The sequence below is a fragment of the Verruconis gallopava genome, assembly GCF_000836295.1.
Source record: "Verruconis gallopava strain CBS 43764 unplaced genomic scaffold supercont1.8, whole genome shotgun sequence".
Taxonomy (NCBI): domain Eukaryota; kingdom Fungi; phylum Ascomycota; class Dothideomycetes; order Venturiales; family Sympoventuriaceae; genus Verruconis; species Verruconis gallopava.
Window position 1 is genome coordinate 779,912 of NW_015622144.1, and position 16,915 is coordinate 796,826.

A 16,915-nucleotide genomic window follows, 5' to 3' on the forward strand; every position below is an offset into this window, starting at 1 on the left:
TCTGGTGGAAGCTTAAGTAATAGTATCCGAAGAGCTTGTATTGGCAAAACGAATACATACCTGGACACCACCAAACCAAGATCACAACAGGAATAGCCGGGATGAACGCAGCTGACATTTCGAAGCGCCAGGCTAGATGTCCAATTCGGAAAAGCATTAAATTAACTGACAGTCCGCTACGTTCATATATTAACAATTGTCGAATACGCAAAGGATAAGATGATTCGACACATACACCAAAATCCCAAAGGCAACCCATAGTTGAAAAGTCATAACTAAAGCGCCACGAATTGGAGCGGGTACAATTTCCGATGTCATGATTGGAATGGTGGTGATTTTTATTGCCATACCTTGGAGCGTAAGTATGTTCAGAGCCTTTGAGACACCTCAATCTTCAATTCTTCAGGCACTTACCAGCACCCATGATTAGACGACAGATCAGTAAGCTCCACCAGTTATGAGTCAACCCTTGGCCAAGTATGGGAAATATGCAAAAAAGACCCGTAAGAAAGATGACTCCACGGCGACCGAGCCAGTTATTCAACGGATCAGCCAACCATGCTGCCAAAAGGCCGGAGATAGTCGGTCTAAACCAAATTATTAATGTGATTGATTTATAGGTCCAGCAGTTTATACTTACGCAGAATTAATAAATCCGACTAACCAGCTGTTATCCTCGATTCCAAACTCTACTGGAAAGGACAGATTGGCGCCATTTGCACTTGTATTGTCCCATCCTCTGCCTTTTTGTCAGTGTGGTCTGCGAGATTCGAGATGGTTTACACGTCTCGTCGTACTTACTGAAGCGCAGATCCAAGTGAACACAGACCCACTGTGAAATAAAGAGATCTCGAAAGATGCCATTTGTCTGGCTCAACTTGATTAATAGATGTCAATCGAACGTGTAATAAACGTACGTGTAATCTCACGACGAAGAACATGCTTGTCGCTTTCATTTAGCTCAGGGATATTTTCAAAATTCCATGGACTTTGAGCAACCAGAGCACCTTTCTTCATCACTTCTAGCTTCTCTGTCAATCCATAGGTGTTGCAGAAGGCTTCGACATCCTCCATTAGCTGAAGTTTGGGAATACCAAGGAGAGGATTGCGGATTCTGAGCTTTCATTAATTTTCAAGAAAACATTACTTTCTAAATGCTAGCATACTCGCCATCTACATTCTGAGAGAATGTAGTCTTTGGATCTTGGGCATCGTGATGAATATGCTCATGATGCACCTGAGTTGCTTTAGTTTCGCCCATGCTGCTAGGCGGGATACACTTTGTTTTCAGCCTGAACAATTACAACGACAATAGAGTTTAAAAGACGCCTGAGATTCTGTTTTGAGGAGACGTCTCAAAAGAAAATATCTTAGTATGTACTGGATCAATCCAGTGGATCGTATCTGACGATCATTTACCGCCCAAGATATGGATTATATAGGTGTGAATCGGTCTCTAGGCCCTGGATTACCCGTCTCCAATGGACCTGTACAGTCTCACACCTCAAGTGCGGACAATGGATCCACATTCACACGACCATTCCATCTCATGCAATGCAGTTCCCGTTAGCACAAGTTGTCATTAGTTCCGCGCGCCTGCACAGTCATATTATTTTGTTTACGTATTCATCGTCTCTTCTAGAGCCAGGTTTCAAGCCTTGTGCCAATCAAAAGCCTCGATCTAAAGCTTCATTCTTTTATTACGCAATTTTTTACACATTAAGTCAGAATTCTTGAATCCTGTTGAAGGCGGTAATCATGCCGAATTTCACAGTAGATGGACATAAGGTCCAAAAAAAAAAAAAAACTCGGCGAAACCTTTTCCGAAAGTGGGTGGATTGCGCGGGGACCCCATCCTGGGGTAACGCCTGGAGAGGACCTGTACAGGACCTGCATTAGCTTCACCCAATCGTAAGCAGTGAGAAATACGGATGATGCAAAATGGCGCCCAAGACACCGTGGTCATATCTTAAGACTAGTTGCACGTTTGGCACAAGACTAAACGTTGAAACGGTCTTTCCGACGGGTGTCGGCGACTGTCCGAAGGAACAGCAGCCACAAGTTCAATTAGCTCCACAGCGCTTATCCCACAATCAGTCCAAAAGCAGTCCAGGTCGGCATTATTAGAGTTTTAACACGCGGAACGTCCGGGGCTGTGACGGCAAGTCAACGCTTACTAATGCTAACCGTCTTGCTACGCTTGCAGTTTACGCATAAAGTTCGGCGCATTTCCGCATCGCCAAAGGCCTTCTTTCTCTAGAGACAGTATTTTGACGGCGAAAGGTTCATTCAAGACGTGGCTAGCTGTACAAGCCCTTTGTTGATTGCCTCCAAAATTGTGGCCGTGGACTTTAATGTGCCAGTTAGCTCGGGCCTCTGAAGTCTATTTTCTACTTCAACAGCCCGTGTCGTGATTGAGGAATCAACTGAGAGAGTATTTTCCTAAGTCTGTATGACGTATCACAACGTTTTTATCGATATTACGGTTCACATCTACTACTTGTAATTATGTAACTGTGTGTGCATGCAATATGATCAATGCGAGACCCCTGATGAAATGGTCCATGATAATTTGAGGAAATCGATGTCGTACAAGATATTCTTGTAAATTTTCAAGGTCCTATCTCTGAACTACGAAAATTGCGTAAAGGCATCACAGCTTCCTCTATAGCAGTCAAGATATATCGACATGTACTCCACTTAGGCCGCGTTGACAGTATCAAAACACCCTTTCACGCAATTTCTTTCAAAACCTCCTCGATTGCAGCTTTTGTCTGAAGCTCATTCCCCTGGAATTCCTTGAGGGCAAGAGCAAGACCTCTTTTGGTTACGTCGTCGTCCTCGATCGCTTTATCGAGAGCGGCGCCATTGTTGGCAAGATAATCAACATCTGTTGATGCCAATTTTCCATCCCAGTCTGGACCAGCGAGAGGGTCAACGTTGATCAAATGAGCTAGCCTCGAATTAGGAACACCCCAGTGTTTAGTCGAATAATCGCCTGGTGGCGGATTCGCAACCAAGTCAAGCGATGCTAGAGAAGAAAGGATATCTTCGGGAATCGTTGCGTGTTCGCAACCAAATTCTGCCATTGCCATGGTCTCTTTGGCCGATCGAAAACTGGACATGACTATGATAAGCATAGAGAAGCAAATTTTGAGAGGCGAGTATGAAAGCACGGCCTACCTGGCGGGTTTTAGCAACGGTTGTGGTTGGCCCGTCTCTTTATGCAAACGCCGATATGTCTCGACAATCTGAACCATTCTTGGTGACATTGGATGTTCGAGGGCAGGATCTTCAACGTCGGGCCACAAAGTTGGGTCGTAGTGAAACCATGGTACTGCTCTGACGTTAAGAAAAGAGGCCGTCATCCCGGCAGAAGATAAAACTTACAGTTGAAATAAGGGCTAATTGAGAGACAACCTGCTTGGCTAGCAGCAATCGCCTGAGGGAGTCCAAAGAGAGACGTTCCTAACGTGCGAATCCCTTCCTTGAGAAGAATTCGACCAGCATTCAAGGCAGGGCCTGTACAAGGAATTTTGATGCACACACGATCTCTCATGATCCCAACTTTTTCCAGCTGTTTAACATAAGAGCGAGCATCATCAATGACCTTTTCTGTGTCATATGCATGAAAAGGTGATGATTGGAGAAGGACACGACCCCTGAGATTCCCGATGTTGAGAGCACAAAGTTCAGCGGCCTGTCACGTTTGAAGCTCTGAGTCAGTGTTGCAATATTGGAACAAGTACAACTTGCTAGACCTACCATGCGAAAGTAAATGGCCTTCCAGCCTTCCTCTTTCAACTCCTTTGCGACAGCAAGGAACAACTCCCTGTTTTCCGGGGCTACCATTTGTTGATAGACTAGGCGCTGATTGCTAGTTTGATCCATTGGCACGAATGGAAGCTTTTTTGCTTCAGCGGGATCCATGCAATCAATATCAACATTAACTAGATGACCAAATTAATATCTCGCTAGGAAGTACGTTGCTGTAATTCATACGTTGCTCATGGAGCTTATCGAGCCACGTCGTCGCAGTCTGGCTTCCCATTTTCTGCAACGGAGTTTGTACAAAGACAGAGCAGGTAGCGTTCTAGACGAAGAGGTAAGTTGAACTGTGAACGGTGCTTTATTGTCCAATTTATTCTTCCAGAAACTCATTTTATACTCCCTGCTGCACAAGGAGCTTTTAGCCAATTGGGAAGAATACCACCTGTACAGTTCATCGGTTCCACAATAAACAAAAGATTGTATCGTGCAACGTAATTCCTGTACAGTCGAGGACCATGCTGTGCAGTTTTGTCTGCAGTTCTAGCTCGAGCAGCAAAATCACCTGGACGGTAATTGGCAGTATGTTAGTGCGGGATGGAGAGTAGCCTTGTGCTAACAAAAGGCATTGGAAAACTTCATGTGAACTTCGTTTGCAATCACTAGTTGGCATGATCTGCCACGCTAATGCATTGCCTGTACAGGCTTAGAGACCCTTGCGTTATTGATCCATGTCAACAGGAACACGGCGGGTTGAGCGGAAATACTGCGAACAGAATGCGATCTCGGACGTCGGGAATCGAATGATGCATCGAATGTAATGCAGTCTCAGCACAATTTGGAAATAGGCTTTAAAGAGAGAACTTTGGGAAGAAATCAACAAAAGTTTACCTCAAAGTTATTCTTAAATATGTCATCGCTCATGGCGGCTCATCTTCGTTGCCTTCAAATTGCAGAATGTGAATCCAAGTCACTGTAAACGAATCACTGTGGAAGAAACTACATCGAGGAATGTTGCTGTATTTCCGTCAGTTCATATAGAGTCAAAACGAAGTTACAGACAGGCCACTGTCCATTTCCACTACAAAAGGCGGTAGTACATGGAAAGCAAGTAGTCAAGGGAGAAGTCCCTACAACCCTTTACGTTTGTTGAATTTGATACAGTCGGGTGAAAGATGTTGCAGAATATTGGTAAACACCATAGAGCTTCTTACCTACGACTTTCTGTCCCATAGCATAGTAGTGGGCTGTTCTCATTACAGGCGGAAGCAACGATCTTAACAATCAATTTCTCAGTCTTATGAAGTTCGGATTGAAGCCTTGTAGACAAAACAGGAATATTGTAAGCGTAGTTAAAAGTCAAACTGTTCAGAAAAATTTTGATCTTTAGTATTGCCAGATAGCAGAAGTAATGCAGTCGTTGGTCTTATTAATTCCCAACTCAGCGCCTTGGGTCCAAAAGAGAGCGGTGGGATCTATGGACGTTGCCATCGTTTCAGGAAAACTTTGCAACGTTTCTGTCGACATGAGTTGCCCTGTCGAAACAGGAGCATATGTGAACGGATTCACGAGAGGATTGATAGTATGCAAAGACTGACCATCCCAGCACGGAACAGATCTCGCTGAATCAAGCTCGCAATGTTCTAATGAAAGCATCGTAGGAGATGCCCCATGGTATAACAGATTCGAACCACTCTGACTAGATTGCTGTGTATGACATGGTGGATCCGAATTTGTAAGCATCTCATTAGGCGACGGTATCCTGCCCCCAATCTCAGCGGGAGCTGGGTTGTAATGTGCTTCTTGTGGGCTGTATGCCCAATTATCGCCAAATCCAGCGGGAAATTCTCCATAAACTTCGTCTTTGACAGCCATTAATTCTATCATCGCCTCGGTTGCTGGCATGGGTTCCCGAGGAGGGAGTATCGTTTCCCCAAGCTGGGCACGCAGTGCGTTGACTTCTGAAACCAGTCGATCGTTTTCCGCAAGCAAGTCTTGCACGCCCTGAGCTGCAGCTATGCACATCTCGCGCTGATGTCGGAAATGTCGGATACTTTCGCATATGATGCGCCCCTTTGATAGCCGCCGTGCATAGGCTAGAGCTGGTACCAAGCGAGCCAAATCCTACACATGTAATATCTTTAAGCAGTCCATTCCGTGTTGCCTTGGCCGACAGAGGTTGAGCAGACCTACCAAGAAGTTTTCGTTGAGCGCTTCTCGACGCTGCTTCTCAATCGCCAAGTTTCGAGCCATTACATCCGGAGGTAGCGGGCGCTGACGAGACGGCTTTTTAGACGTGCCATTCTTGCTACGGTTTTCATGTGACATTTCCCCTAAAACGGTTGCCATTCAGCGTACGTTCTAGGCATCCGGATCGTGGCTCGGAAACCTCTTACGTTGTTGAACAGAGCATATATGGTGGATATGGCGGAGTTAGGATTTGGATCGCTGATTGGAATGCGCGATCGGCCACCTGAAATGCGGAGAACGTCTGCCGTTTGACACTGTTGGCGAGAAATCGGAGTCTTTCCCTAGCGCATGACGACATTAATCTAGTTAGCTACTTGTTTGCCTTCATACGTGCAGATACTACCTTTCGAATGATCATGTAGCTGAGCCATAATTGTGGTCTTTCTACTCGGAGAGAAAATCTGCTTAACGTAGTATCGGATATTATTTCTTCAACGCTCTGCAAAGCTCTGCGTTCTTAAAAGTACTTTGTGGACTTGCGAGGGATTAGATGACACAATGGCGATAACTCCCAAATCAACAAGAGAACTATACAGTGTGGTTATTTGTTGAGGTACGAAGCATTGTGGCCAGTATTCTGCTCGATGATGAGCAAAATGTTTAGGCTCAGCCCCGCGGCCGACGAATTAGATCAATCGTGATAACCTACCAAAAAATCAAGGAAATTACTATTGATAGTCTACGTCATGATAGACTATATAGCATCCCGGTTATTATTTGGTCGGAGAAGTCAATCGTGTTGATCTTGACTCATTTCTTTATGAAGAACGCTCGGAGCGATGCAAATTGATTTAAACATTGATGTCGTGACATGCGTGCACTTGGATGAGAGCATGCTCCTCATTCTGTGATCCACAAATACAATGCCTGCGATGTGAGAAATCATATATGCATGTCAAAAACCCCTATCTACATCCCGCTAGCAAAACTGTGCTCCGCGTTATCAAGACAAGTAACCTGGATCTGTACGCTGAGTGCACAAATCGAAGACCTCGATGCGCACCCAATTGTTAGCATAAACTTTTGGCGGATAGCACTTTATCATTGCAAGAAGTAGCACCATACTTATCAGGAGGAACTTCCAGCATCACAATTTACATTGTTTCCCGAGTGGAAATCCACAACGTACTATATGGGACGGTACCCTACTTAAGCCTCCACTTGGAGGGTGAATTCCAGAAACCGGTAGCAGCTGAGCCTACCATGTGTCCATTCAATATCTGACATGATGCTAATTCAGTAGCCCGTTCGTTTTCCTAGCAGTAAACGATCGACTCTGAACTCAACCAGTACGTTAAAAAACCTTCTCAAAGATGTGTGCTTGAAGGAATTCTTTACGTCTAGCCCACCCCCGTTCACAGGATCCACTCAAGTTGACTAGGTTGATCAAACAATCGCTCAGAATGAGAATTTAAGTTCGTAACAAGTAAATCATTCGGCCACCCTCTTTTTGGTATGATTGTGGAATCGTGAGATTCGACATTAGGAAATGAGTAACGAAGGCCAATGATACCTTGTCATATATTACCTTGTGAATACAAACTTTGATCATGCTACTGGAGATCATTTGCTCACAAGTGCTATGAGTAGCTCTAACCTGAGTCACTTATGAGTAGCCTTGGAGTTTTTCTGGTCATTGCGACGGTCGTCAGTCTTACAAAGAGTGTTGCCTTGACTGGATCATTGTCCGGATTTTGCAAAATTGCCAAAATCGTCTCGAGGTCTTAAGCGAAGAAACCTCAATATGGAATCCATAACGGAACTAGCCCTCTTACAGCCCTCGGAAACATAAGTCGAATTTTTTTTTGTTAATCGTGATTGGGACTTGGCTTGACCTTAATATGTCAGTACAGACATGCGTAATGTCGAATTGACTGGCCTGTTATCTTGGCGGATTTGTGCACACTCTGAACACCCAGACCACGTTGAGCTCCGTCTGAAAGTCTACAGTATTGTCAAAGATATGATTATGAGCTCCAGTTGGTATATCAGCATTTTTCACATTTTGATATTTCCTTCTCTTTAGTCTCGGATCCGCTCATTAAAGGCATTCTTGTAGCATAGCTTGGAGTGGAGCCTTCTCCAAATCGAATTACGACAAAGCACGCCGGGTTTCAGGGAAGTTGAGGAGTCGTGTGTCCGTATCTCTAGTTGTAGTTCCTGACTTCGCGCGCAGACGTCGTACCGAGCACAGGATGTGTTGAGCGCTTTAGTCGCAAACTGCCAGTCGAGTCCGAAGAGCAAGCAGACGTGGACCAACTGATGCACCGCTACCAGAGATGATGGATAGATTCAAATTCATGTCCCGATCTTATTTCGAGAATTCTCACGAGGCGAAGGCAGATATAACGTTGAAAAAAAAACGGAGTAGGCATTTCGCAAGGATGCTACTAGAGATATCACAATGTCTCTGATCCCGCTACTGGTCTGAACTGGAGAATTCAGTAAAAACAGTTTCGCGAAGATGAGTTCAGATGCAATTGCTGAGTGGAAGTGTCAGGAGATGGACAATGCTGCGATTGCAGCATCGACACGCAAACTCAAGACGTAGTTCGGTCGCCGTTCATTAATAATTAACTCATCTTAACACCGAAGTAACTCAAGTGTTCGGAGCTACCGTCAAGTTAGCCGCAACAAACGGCTAAGATCAAAACACAGGAATGGTTGAGACTATTTTGTCCCCACATGGACATGAAGAAATAAGAAGCCATGTGGCTATGACAGTGGAGCACAAATACTCAGGTACGGCGCGAGTGATCGAGAGACTGACGAAGTCCAGCAGCTAGTAAAAGATCTAGACAATTTAGGTGGGGAAAGTTGGGTCTGTGGTGTACTCCGTGCTCGAGGTGTAGGAGATTGGAAGCCAAGCGAAATCGACCTGAAAATTCGGACAAAAGTTTACAAATCGTGACATTTAGCGGCGCACGTCCTTACGATTAGGCGAGGCCGAATCACGTCCGGTTTTTCTCTCGTGTGTAACAGCGGGTTGAGAATCTGGGGATGCGATACTTTGTGTTTGTTGTTGAGGTTTGACGACGGAGCAATGCGCCACTTGATAATTAAGGTGCGCTCAAAAGGATCGACCAGCTATGCCGGCAGCTTACTCAGGGTCGACATATGTAAGTTATAGCGAACGCAGACAACCTGATGCAAGCCAGACGGTCGGTAGCGCCCCCAGGAATGCGTGTTGGGGATCATGGTTGCATCCGGCAAGTTGCGACGGTATCAAAGCTCTTGGATACAGCACGCTTTCGTCTCGCGGTCACAAAAGTGCGAAGACAACGCGCACGCTGTGTACGCTACCAGAACGTACCGACCATCCTTACCGCGATGTCCACGTTCCAGAATGCTCCTGGCAGTACAAGCATGCGACAGTCTGACGGAGCTACTACCCGTAACAGACTGGGTCCCGCTTGCGTCTGAGCTTATTTAACGTATCCGCAGAGCCTCTAGCGTTCTCGGCCATGATGGTTTCCACATGGCGTCTTTCAAAACTAGTTAAGTTAGTAGTGCTAGCGTCGTCACATGTGAAAAATTTTTGGTCCGTTTTTTTTTTCTCCTTCAAACTCTGAAGTGGAGAACAGGAGTCACTCCACGGGAAAGAAAACGAGATTGCCAGACTCGAGACGATGTGGATTGATGCCCAACAGTCGCACGGGACATCGTTCGCTTCTGAAAATCAAAGCCTGTGCGCTGCTTACGGGCTTGGAGACGATTCTCCCACAAATGAGAAATGACGAGAGGTTTTGAAAGAGTGCTTGCATGTGGTGAGAGAATAATACATATGGCGTGGTCGTAGAGCTTGCCGCCCACAGTGAAGGCCGAAGTGGACAGTGCGGAGGCCCCGAATATCGGTCGATTTGGTCCAGCCTCCTTTAGAAAGTTTGGGGCTCGGTTACCGCAAGAGAGCGCCACTAGAAGGAACTACGGCGTTTAGGGCGTCATGTATTGATGACAGATCGTGCAGAATGCAGACCTCGTATCGCTGTGTTGTCGATTCGATATTCTTTGCATGGCAGAAATCCCCTTGACCCTTGCGACGGCAACCATCCAAAAAGCTAAGCTGTGAATCGCGGCAGCCAAGGCAGATGTGTTGATTGGTGGACTCCAGAAACGCTTGCCTGGCCTAACGAGATGGAAGAATTCTAGAAGGATGACGGGAGCAAGCAACTCGCTTCTAGATACGAAGTTTATAAGCAAGGAACATGGAGTACACGCAGGCGATGCGCCCGAAGTCATCTCCCCACACCCCCTCCTCTTCCCCCAACAATGTCAGACGCTGGAGGAGGACCCGAGTTGCAGTCAAGGGGAGGCCGTCGAGCCAGGATCCAGTTCCACTGTTCGACGTATACAAGCTCTGGTAGGCGAGAAAGTCAGTCCAGGGTGGCGGGCTGGCTTGGCGGCACCCATGCGACGTTACAGCGCGATTGGGGATGCGTTTATTACGGCGCATTTGTATGATCTCCGAGGGGCCTAGCCGTGATTGCAAGATGCATCTGCCGGCGATCAGTTGCTGGATTCGGGAGAGTGCATTCCGAATGGGCTGCGCGACTCATGTGCGCCAGAGAGCCGTCCAGACGAGGCCGTCAACACCGCGGGTGCACTCAGCACAAGGCCCAGCAAGGCGCGCGCATCGTCGTCGAGCGCGAGGAGGCGACGGCCACGTCCTGCGCCGCCAGCCGTGGATGCTCTGCCGACGCGCCCAGATCGGGGCCGGTGGCGAGCCCGGTCTCGTGCTGGGCAAATTTGAAGGGCGTGGAAGCGTCTGGTCGACGGAGCGACATCGTCATCTCCACCGGCCTGATGGCGTCCAACGAGCGGCCTGCGCGGGCGCCGAGTGCGTCGAAATTTTTGTCGCCAATGACGAGGCCGGGCCGATGGTGGTGATGCGGTTCCCCACAAACGGCGCTCTGCGAAGCCGCTGCGTGGCTGCGGCTTAACTCTGGGACTGGCCAGTCACACGATGCGCTGCTGTGCCGTCGACGTAACCAGCGCCGGACGGTCGCAGCTCAGCCAAAGACACCTCGCGATGCACCACCTCGTCGCGTTGCGAATGTCACCCCGTGAAACCGCTGTGCGCGTTGGGATCGCACGCCGGCCTCATGCCCGCCCACTGCTGGACCTGCCCCTCTCCAGCGGATGCCGTGTCTCCTTTCAGCTTAGATCTGGGCCAGGTCAATCTCCCGCAGCTTTGTCACGCGTGTTGCGTGCGGACGGTGGAGTTCACCCCCAGCTGGGGCACCGCTTTCTCATCAGCACATGGATCGTGGAAAATCTGTTGCATGCGGGCTCGAGCATGACCCCAGGTATGGGGCGACCACACTGGCCAGAGCCGTTCTCGACCAGTGATCATCGTCCGCGGTTTGCTGCTCGCTTTGCGGGATGGGCTAGCGTCGGAGCAGAACTGTAGGATTGGGGAAATCAGGCGGCATAAATCACATTTCCAGTCTGTCACCACCGTGCTAGGCAAGCTTCTAAGCTGGGCCGCAGAGTGCAGACGAAATTTTGTGCCACCACGGCCAGATTGCGAGTACAAATGCCCAGATCCCCCCGCACGTTTGCTTGAGCGATCGTCGTTTACTTTTTCCTTCACGATCTGCCTTCGCGGTCAAGCTTCAGTCACCTGAAGTGCCTGTCCCTCCCAAGTGCCAACCACCCCGCGCACCATCAGGCCTCTCGTGTGCTTCGTCTAGAACAGGATCGCCGGCTGCTCAGCTCTTCTTCCGTCGCCAACCCTTCAGGAGGATCACAGTCCAACAACCACCAACATGCCTGGCGGAGGTGTCACTCTTCACGCCACCACCGATGTCAATCGGGTCGAGGCTCCCGTCACCTGGAAGGCGTACCTGATGTGCGTCTTTGCCTCCTTCGGCGGTATCCTCTTCGGTTACGACTCCGGTTACATCAACGGTGTGCTGTCCATGGAGTACGTCGTGCACAAGTACACCGGCTTGCCTTACAGTGAAAGCGGCTCAAGCTCCTTTGCGCTTCCATCTTGGCAACAGTCGATGATTGTCTCCTTCCTGTCTCTCGGCACCTTCCTCGGCGCCATCATTGCTGGAGACCTGGCCGACTTCATCGGCCGCAGAACCACCATCCTGGCCGGCTGCCTTGTTTACACCATCGGTGTCATCCTCCAGGCCGCTTCCACCGAGTACAAGCTTCTCATCGTTGGCCGTGTCATTGCCGGTGTCGGCGTCGGCTTCGTCTCCGCCATCATCATTCTGTACATGTCTGAGATCGCGCCTCGCAAGGTCCGTGGTGCCATCGTTTCTGGCTATCAGTTCTGCATCACCATTGGTCTGCTCCTTGCCTCCTGCGTGGACTATGGCACCCAGAACCGCCGCGACACTGGCTCTTACCGCATTCCTATTGCCATCCAATTCTTGTGGTCGCTCATCCTCGGCACGGGTCTGCTTTTGCTTCCGGAGTCTCCTCGCTACTTCGTCAAGCGTGGTCGCATCGACAGGGCCGCCCAGGTGCTTGCCCGTGTTCGTGGCCAGCCCGTGGACTCCGAGTACATTCAGCAGGAACTTGCCGAGATTGTTGCCAATCACGAGTACGAGCTTCAGGTCATTCCTCAGGGCAGCTACTTCAACAGCTGGATCAACTGCTTCCGCGGCAGCCTCTTCAAGGCCGGCTCCAACGTGCGCCGCACGATCCTTGGTACTTCCCTTCAGATGATGCAGCAGTGGACTGGTGTCAACTTCGTCTTCTACTTCGGTACATCGTTCTTCAAGTCTCTCGGTACCATTTCCAACCCATTCTTGATCTCCCTGATCACCACGCTAGTCAACGTCTGCTCCACACCATTGTCCTTCTGGATGATTGAGCGTTTCGGTCGCCGAACCATTCTCATCTACGGTGCCGCTGGTATGGTTGTCTGCCAGTTCATCGTCGCCATTGCCGGCACCGTTGACGGAAGCAACCACGCTACCGTCAGCGCTATGATCGCCTTCATTTGCATCTACATTTTCTTCTTCGCAACTACTTGGGGCCCGGCTGCCTGGGTCGTCATTGGCGAGATCTTCCCTCTGCCCATCCGATCCCGCGGTGTTGGTCTCTCCACTGCTTCCAACTGGGTACGTATCAAATGTTTGCCTCAACATGGAAATGACGACTTGCTAACATCACGATTCAGATGTGGAACTGCATCATCGCCGTTATCACTCCTTACATGGTCGGTGAAGACAAAGGAAACCTCGGCCCCAAGGTCTTCTTCATTTGGGGCTCCCTTTGCGCCTGCTGCTTCGTTTACGCGTACTTCCTCGTTCCTGAGACCAAGGGTCTTACCCTCGAACAAGTCGACCGCATGTTCGAGGAGGTTAGCCCACGCCAGTCCGCCAAGTGGAAGCCAACCACCACCTTCGCACAGGAGATGGGTGTCACCGAGAAGGGCGAGCTCAACCCTGAGATCGTTATGGACGTCGAGGTATGTACACTCGATACTTGTCGCTCTTGAAATTACGCTAACACGCCGCACAGCGCAAGGGCAGCGTCCACTAAACGATGCACCTCTGATACCCAGCTACTCTGCTTGTGACTGGTCTGTTTTAATGACGTGATCTGCGTGGTTGAAATGTACTCTTATGTCAATGTTGACAATGATCTTGGCTCATCTCAACACGATACATGTGTGCATTGTTCTATCGTTGTGGATCCACGTGGTCAACGAACGCGTAAATTCGAACAGCACTCGCCTCAGCAGAGCATCAACGTGCTTAGGTTAGATGCGTAATGTTAGATATGTGGAATCGATTTTGACGGTTTCGTTTGCCCGCTCCCTTTTCCAGACTGTCTTCCAACGTCGTTTTCTGCTTTCTGCCCTCGTCGTACAGCGACTGCCCTTTCAGCCTCCAGGATTTCACGGCCACCACTGCTCCATTCGACTGGCGCGTCCGTCTTTTGAGAACGGCTACGTCGGCACTTGTCCAGGCTGCGCGACTTCAAAGACACTCGTGCGTGCATGCGATCCAGGGTCTTGGCAGTGATCTCATGATCTCTTGCAATGCCACCCGCGTTTGCAACATGAGGTTAAAGGCTTCCCGCCTAAGCGAAAAACAGTGCGAGCCCTTTTTGCGGGGAAGCTTTCTAGCCTGCGTGGAGCGCACGGAGGATCCTGGTCACGTTTCGGCCGCTAAACTAGACCGTGGTAAATCGGCGGCCTTATCGCTTTGCATGACTCACCGGCGCGATATCCGAGAGTCTTGCGCTCTTTGAGTTCACTCGAACCAGTCTTTTCGTACTTGACGGCTGGGGGCGATTTGGAAATCGAACCCGTTGGTAAACGCTCGGCTTTTTTTTTTTCTTTCAGTGTTGTGGTTACATAAGCATTTCTCTTGTGCGACAATTGAATCTGTGTCTATATCGCTGCTCGATGATCCCTCTATCAGACGTGGCATGTAGAACGTTCCTATCTACCGAGACACCTTGCCGTGAAGCTGATCGGACATGACTTGATTCATGCTTTGTGCTACCCATGTAGACAACTGTGTCATGACGGCCGATGCTAAAGGTGGATCCGTAGGACGTTGAACTAGAAATGTTTGTGCTATTACCCTCTTCTATTCGACAGTCACGATTACAAAGTGCTCCACGAGTCTATCCAGCCACATCTGCCAGCACCGCGGATCAAGGATTTGGCGCCAGCCGGGACGGATCTCAACTAGCTTTGCAACTTCTGGCATTGGTATAGTGATGTCTTTACCTTCGCCCTCTCGCCATGCTTTCTCAGCCTTTTCTCTTGCCAACTTTAGCACCTCCCTCTCATCCTCCTCGCGGTATAAGTCGCACTTATCGCACTGCGTGCACCTGCCCCCGTTCATACGGAAATGTTGGCAGAAATGATCGTATCCTCCATTAATGCCGCCTTTGATTATCTCTCCCCGGCAGAGGTAGCACATGCTATACCCGCACGGACAGACCAGCTTGTTGCATCCAGAGGATTTGACGAAGGATAGATTGCATTTTGGGCAAACACGCTTAATGGCCTCGGTTTGCGCCGCTTCAATAGACTTTTGAAGCGTGGTTAGCTGTGTGGAGTAACAGGCATGTGGATTGCGCCAAAGAGCGTGACAGCGCAAGCAAGAGCGTTTTCCGCACTCTGGAGACCGGCAAGTGAAACGAAGGCCTCGGGATTTCCGCGCAAGCCGGAGGAGAGTGGGTCTCAACGGGTTGTATGATCCCGGCAATGCATTTGCTAGACTCACGTAGAGCAAAGGCAAGAGAGGCAACCACAAGGCAAATCTATCCATGGAAACCAGAAAGAGCAGAAGCGAGAAACCCAAAACTTTTACTTCTCGAGGATCGCGCCAGCGCACACTGAGCGATCTGCAAAGATCCAAATCGTCGACTTCCGCATATGGGCAGAAAGGGCAGCGGACCATGATCGCGGACACGTTCTGCAACGCGCTGCTGACGAGCCGCTCTTCAAACTTCTGAAGAGTTGATTCGCCTCGCACTTCTCGATCCGCAAGAGCGAGGCGGACCAGAGCGAAAGGAATGCATCCATTACATTCGCCCGAGCCATCCAGGATTGGCGCGACACATTTCATCGTGCCTCTTGAGTCTGATACGCTGCGTGACCAGCCCTGCCCATAGAGAGCTTCCGTTATAGTCCTTGAGATGCAAGTGAAACAAATGAAGTGTCCGCCATCATCACATACTCCCAGCTTGTTCACGGAGACTGTGGTATAGCATACCTCACAATCGTACTCCTCGAGTGCCTCCTGTGCTTCCTGCTCTGCAAGTTGATGGGCGAAGGCGTGATCTATGATATTCTGCGCTTCTCGTTCTCGCTGCAGAGCAGGCAGGACTAGCGTCCTGTTTAGCTCCTCGTCAAGCTCAGCATTGCCAGAGCTCATCAGATTCGGGAATTTCTGGCTAGAATGTTTTGATGCTGTCCATGACACGAAAGGGTTTGTACTTGAGGACGGTGTCTTTCGTCGGAAGAAAAAGTCCGCAATCGATGCACGCCACGACTTTGATGCAATATCAAGTAGCGCGCCGCGCGAAGGGGTGTAGTGATAATTATTCTCGGCAAGCACAGCCTTGATGGTAGCATGTGAGAGACTTTTGAACTCATCGTAAAGCGCACGTTTGACCGTCTGTTTGTACGCCTGGCTCCGAAACATCTCCTCAACACGCAGCCTAGGCGTGTCGTCGTCTGACGACCTTTCTCGGGACGCAGATTCTGCTGTCTTTGGCCTCTTCCTTCTAGGGCTTGAAGCATGGACCAAGCCTCGACGGTAGCGACCTTGGATGTACTCAGCATCATGCTTGAGCAGCTGTTCAGCAACGATTTCTACTCGACTGCTGGGGGAGACGCGGACCAGCATCTCCCTGAAGACATCGGGCTGAACATCAGGGAACAAATCAACGAGCACGCGCAGAGCATCATTTAGCTCTCGAATGTTTGGTTCATCGCCTGCTTCAGATGTCGGAGCCATGTCGTGTACATGGTTGTATTCATCGACAGGTTGTAGCGGTGGCTGTTGCATGCTCGATTAAGATCTCCAGGGCAGAGCTGAAGACCGAAACCACCAGTGCCCTTGCCGACGTAAACGATCTTACGCGGACTTTAAAAGGTCTTCAATGAGATCGCAGTAGATCGGCAACTTCAGCAGCGATAGCTTGATGATGGCGGAGGTATAGTAGTTGATAATGCGATTTCTGTTCTGCTTTAATGTGCCTGATCGCCATCGACTACGCAGGTCCGTTGTCGTTTCCATGTTGCGCTAGCACTAAATAGGAATGTAAGCGCGAAATGATCACCCCTTTACGTCTCACATACTTCATGCTTTCGCTCAAGTCCTAATCTGTTAAGAAGGACTCATTTTCCTGCTTCGATATTCTAGGGCATTCCAAAATAACAAAAACTGGAGCGCGCTGAAACTGG

General features: G+C 49.3%; 4 protein-coding genes across 5 annotated transcripts; 1 reads left to right on the forward strand and 3 right to left on the reverse strand.

Annotated features, from left to right (window-relative positions):
* Positions 1–2,617: 2,617 nt before the first annotated feature.
* PV09_03268 (uncharacterized protein) lies at positions 2,618–4,357 on the reverse strand. The gene is made up of 5 exons (XM_016356445.1): positions 4,003–4,357; positions 3,766–3,950; positions 3,391–3,700; positions 3,184–3,337; positions 2,618–3,117 (listed from the first exon to the last, which is right to left on the reverse strand). Exons 1-5 carry the CDS (start codon positions 4,049–4,051, stop codon positions 2,733–2,735), a joined length of 1,083 nt encoding a protein of 360 aa, XP_016215968.1. The 5' UTR covers positions 4,052–4,357; the 3' UTR covers positions 2,618–2,732.
* A 744-nt stretch (positions 4,358–5,101) lies between these two features.
* PV09_03269 lies at positions 5,102–6,314 on the reverse strand. Of its 2 annotated transcripts, XM_016356447.1 has the most exons (3): positions 6,165–6,314; positions 5,962–6,101; positions 5,102–5,892 (listed from the first exon to the last, which is right to left on the reverse strand). In XM_016356447.1, the coding sequence occupies exons 2-3, from the start codon at positions 6,094–6,096 to the stop codon at positions 5,155–5,157; spliced, it is 873 nt and encodes a 290-aa protein (XP_016215970.1). In that variant the 5' UTR covers positions 6,097–6,101; positions 6,165–6,314; the 3' UTR covers positions 5,102–5,154. The 2 variants fall into 2 exon arrangements, with proteins under 2 accessions (XP_016215970.1, XP_016215969.1); XM_016356446.1 differs by having other exon boundaries at positions 5,962–6,314.
* A 4,693-nt stretch (positions 6,315–11,007) lies between these two features.
* PV09_03270 (uncharacterized protein) lies at positions 11,008–13,798 on the forward strand. The gene is made up of 3 exons (XM_016356448.1): positions 11,008–13,100; positions 13,160–13,450; positions 13,504–13,798. Exons 1-3 carry the CDS (start codon positions 11,787–11,789, stop codon positions 13,522–13,524), a joined length of 1,626 nt encoding a protein of 541 aa, XP_016215971.1. The 5' UTR covers positions 11,008–11,786; the 3' UTR covers positions 13,525–13,798.
* A 550-nt stretch (positions 13,799–14,348) lies between these two features.
* Positions 14,349–16,691, reverse strand: PV09_03271 (uncharacterized protein). The gene has a single exon (XM_016356449.1). It carries the CDS (start codon positions 16,515–16,517, stop codon positions 14,583–14,585), a length of 1,935 nt encoding a protein of 644 aa, XP_016215972.1. The 5' UTR covers positions 16,518–16,691; the 3' UTR covers positions 14,349–14,582.
* Between the last annotated feature and the right edge of the window lie 224 nt (positions 16,692–16,915).

Excerpts from the sequence above, each read along its gene's own strand:
- PV09_03270 (XM_016356448.1), top strand. The coding sequence starts at position 11,787 with ATGCCTGGCGGAGGTGTCACTCTTCACGCCACCACCGATGTCAATCGG. Across the intron at positions 13,101-13,159 it reads TCTCCACTGCTTCCAACTGG|ATGTGGAACTGCATCATCGC; the intron begins GTACGTATCAAA and ends ATCACGATTCAG. Across the intron at positions 13,451-13,503 it reads AGATCGTTATGGACGTCGAG|CGCAAGGGCAGCGTCCACTA; the intron begins GTATGTACACTC and ends CACGCCGCACAG.
- PV09_03268 (XM_016356445.1), bottom strand. The coding sequence starts at position 4,051 with ATGGGAAGCCAGACTGCGACGACGTGGCTCGATAAGCTCCATGAGCAA. Across the intron at positions 3,951-4,002 it reads CGATAAGCTCCATGAGCAAC|TTAATGTTGATATTGATTGC; the intron begins GTATGAATTACA and ends TTGGTCATCTAG. Across the intron at positions 3,701-3,765 it reads AGGCCATTTACTTTCGCATG|GCCGCTGAACTTTGTGCTCT; the intron begins GTAGGTCTAGCA and ends CAAACGTGACAG.
- PV09_03269 (XM_016356446.1), bottom strand. The coding sequence starts at position 6,117 with ATGGCAACCGTTTTAGGGGAAATGTCACATGAAAACCGTAGCAAGAAT. Across the intron at positions 5,893-5,961 it reads CGCTCAACGAAAACTTCTTG|GATTTGGCTCGCTTGGTACC; the intron begins GTAGGTCTGCTC and ends TTACATGTGTAG.
- PV09_03271 (XM_016356449.1), bottom strand. The coding sequence starts at position 16,517 with ATGCAACAGCCACCGCTACAACCTGTCGATGAATACAACCATGTACAC.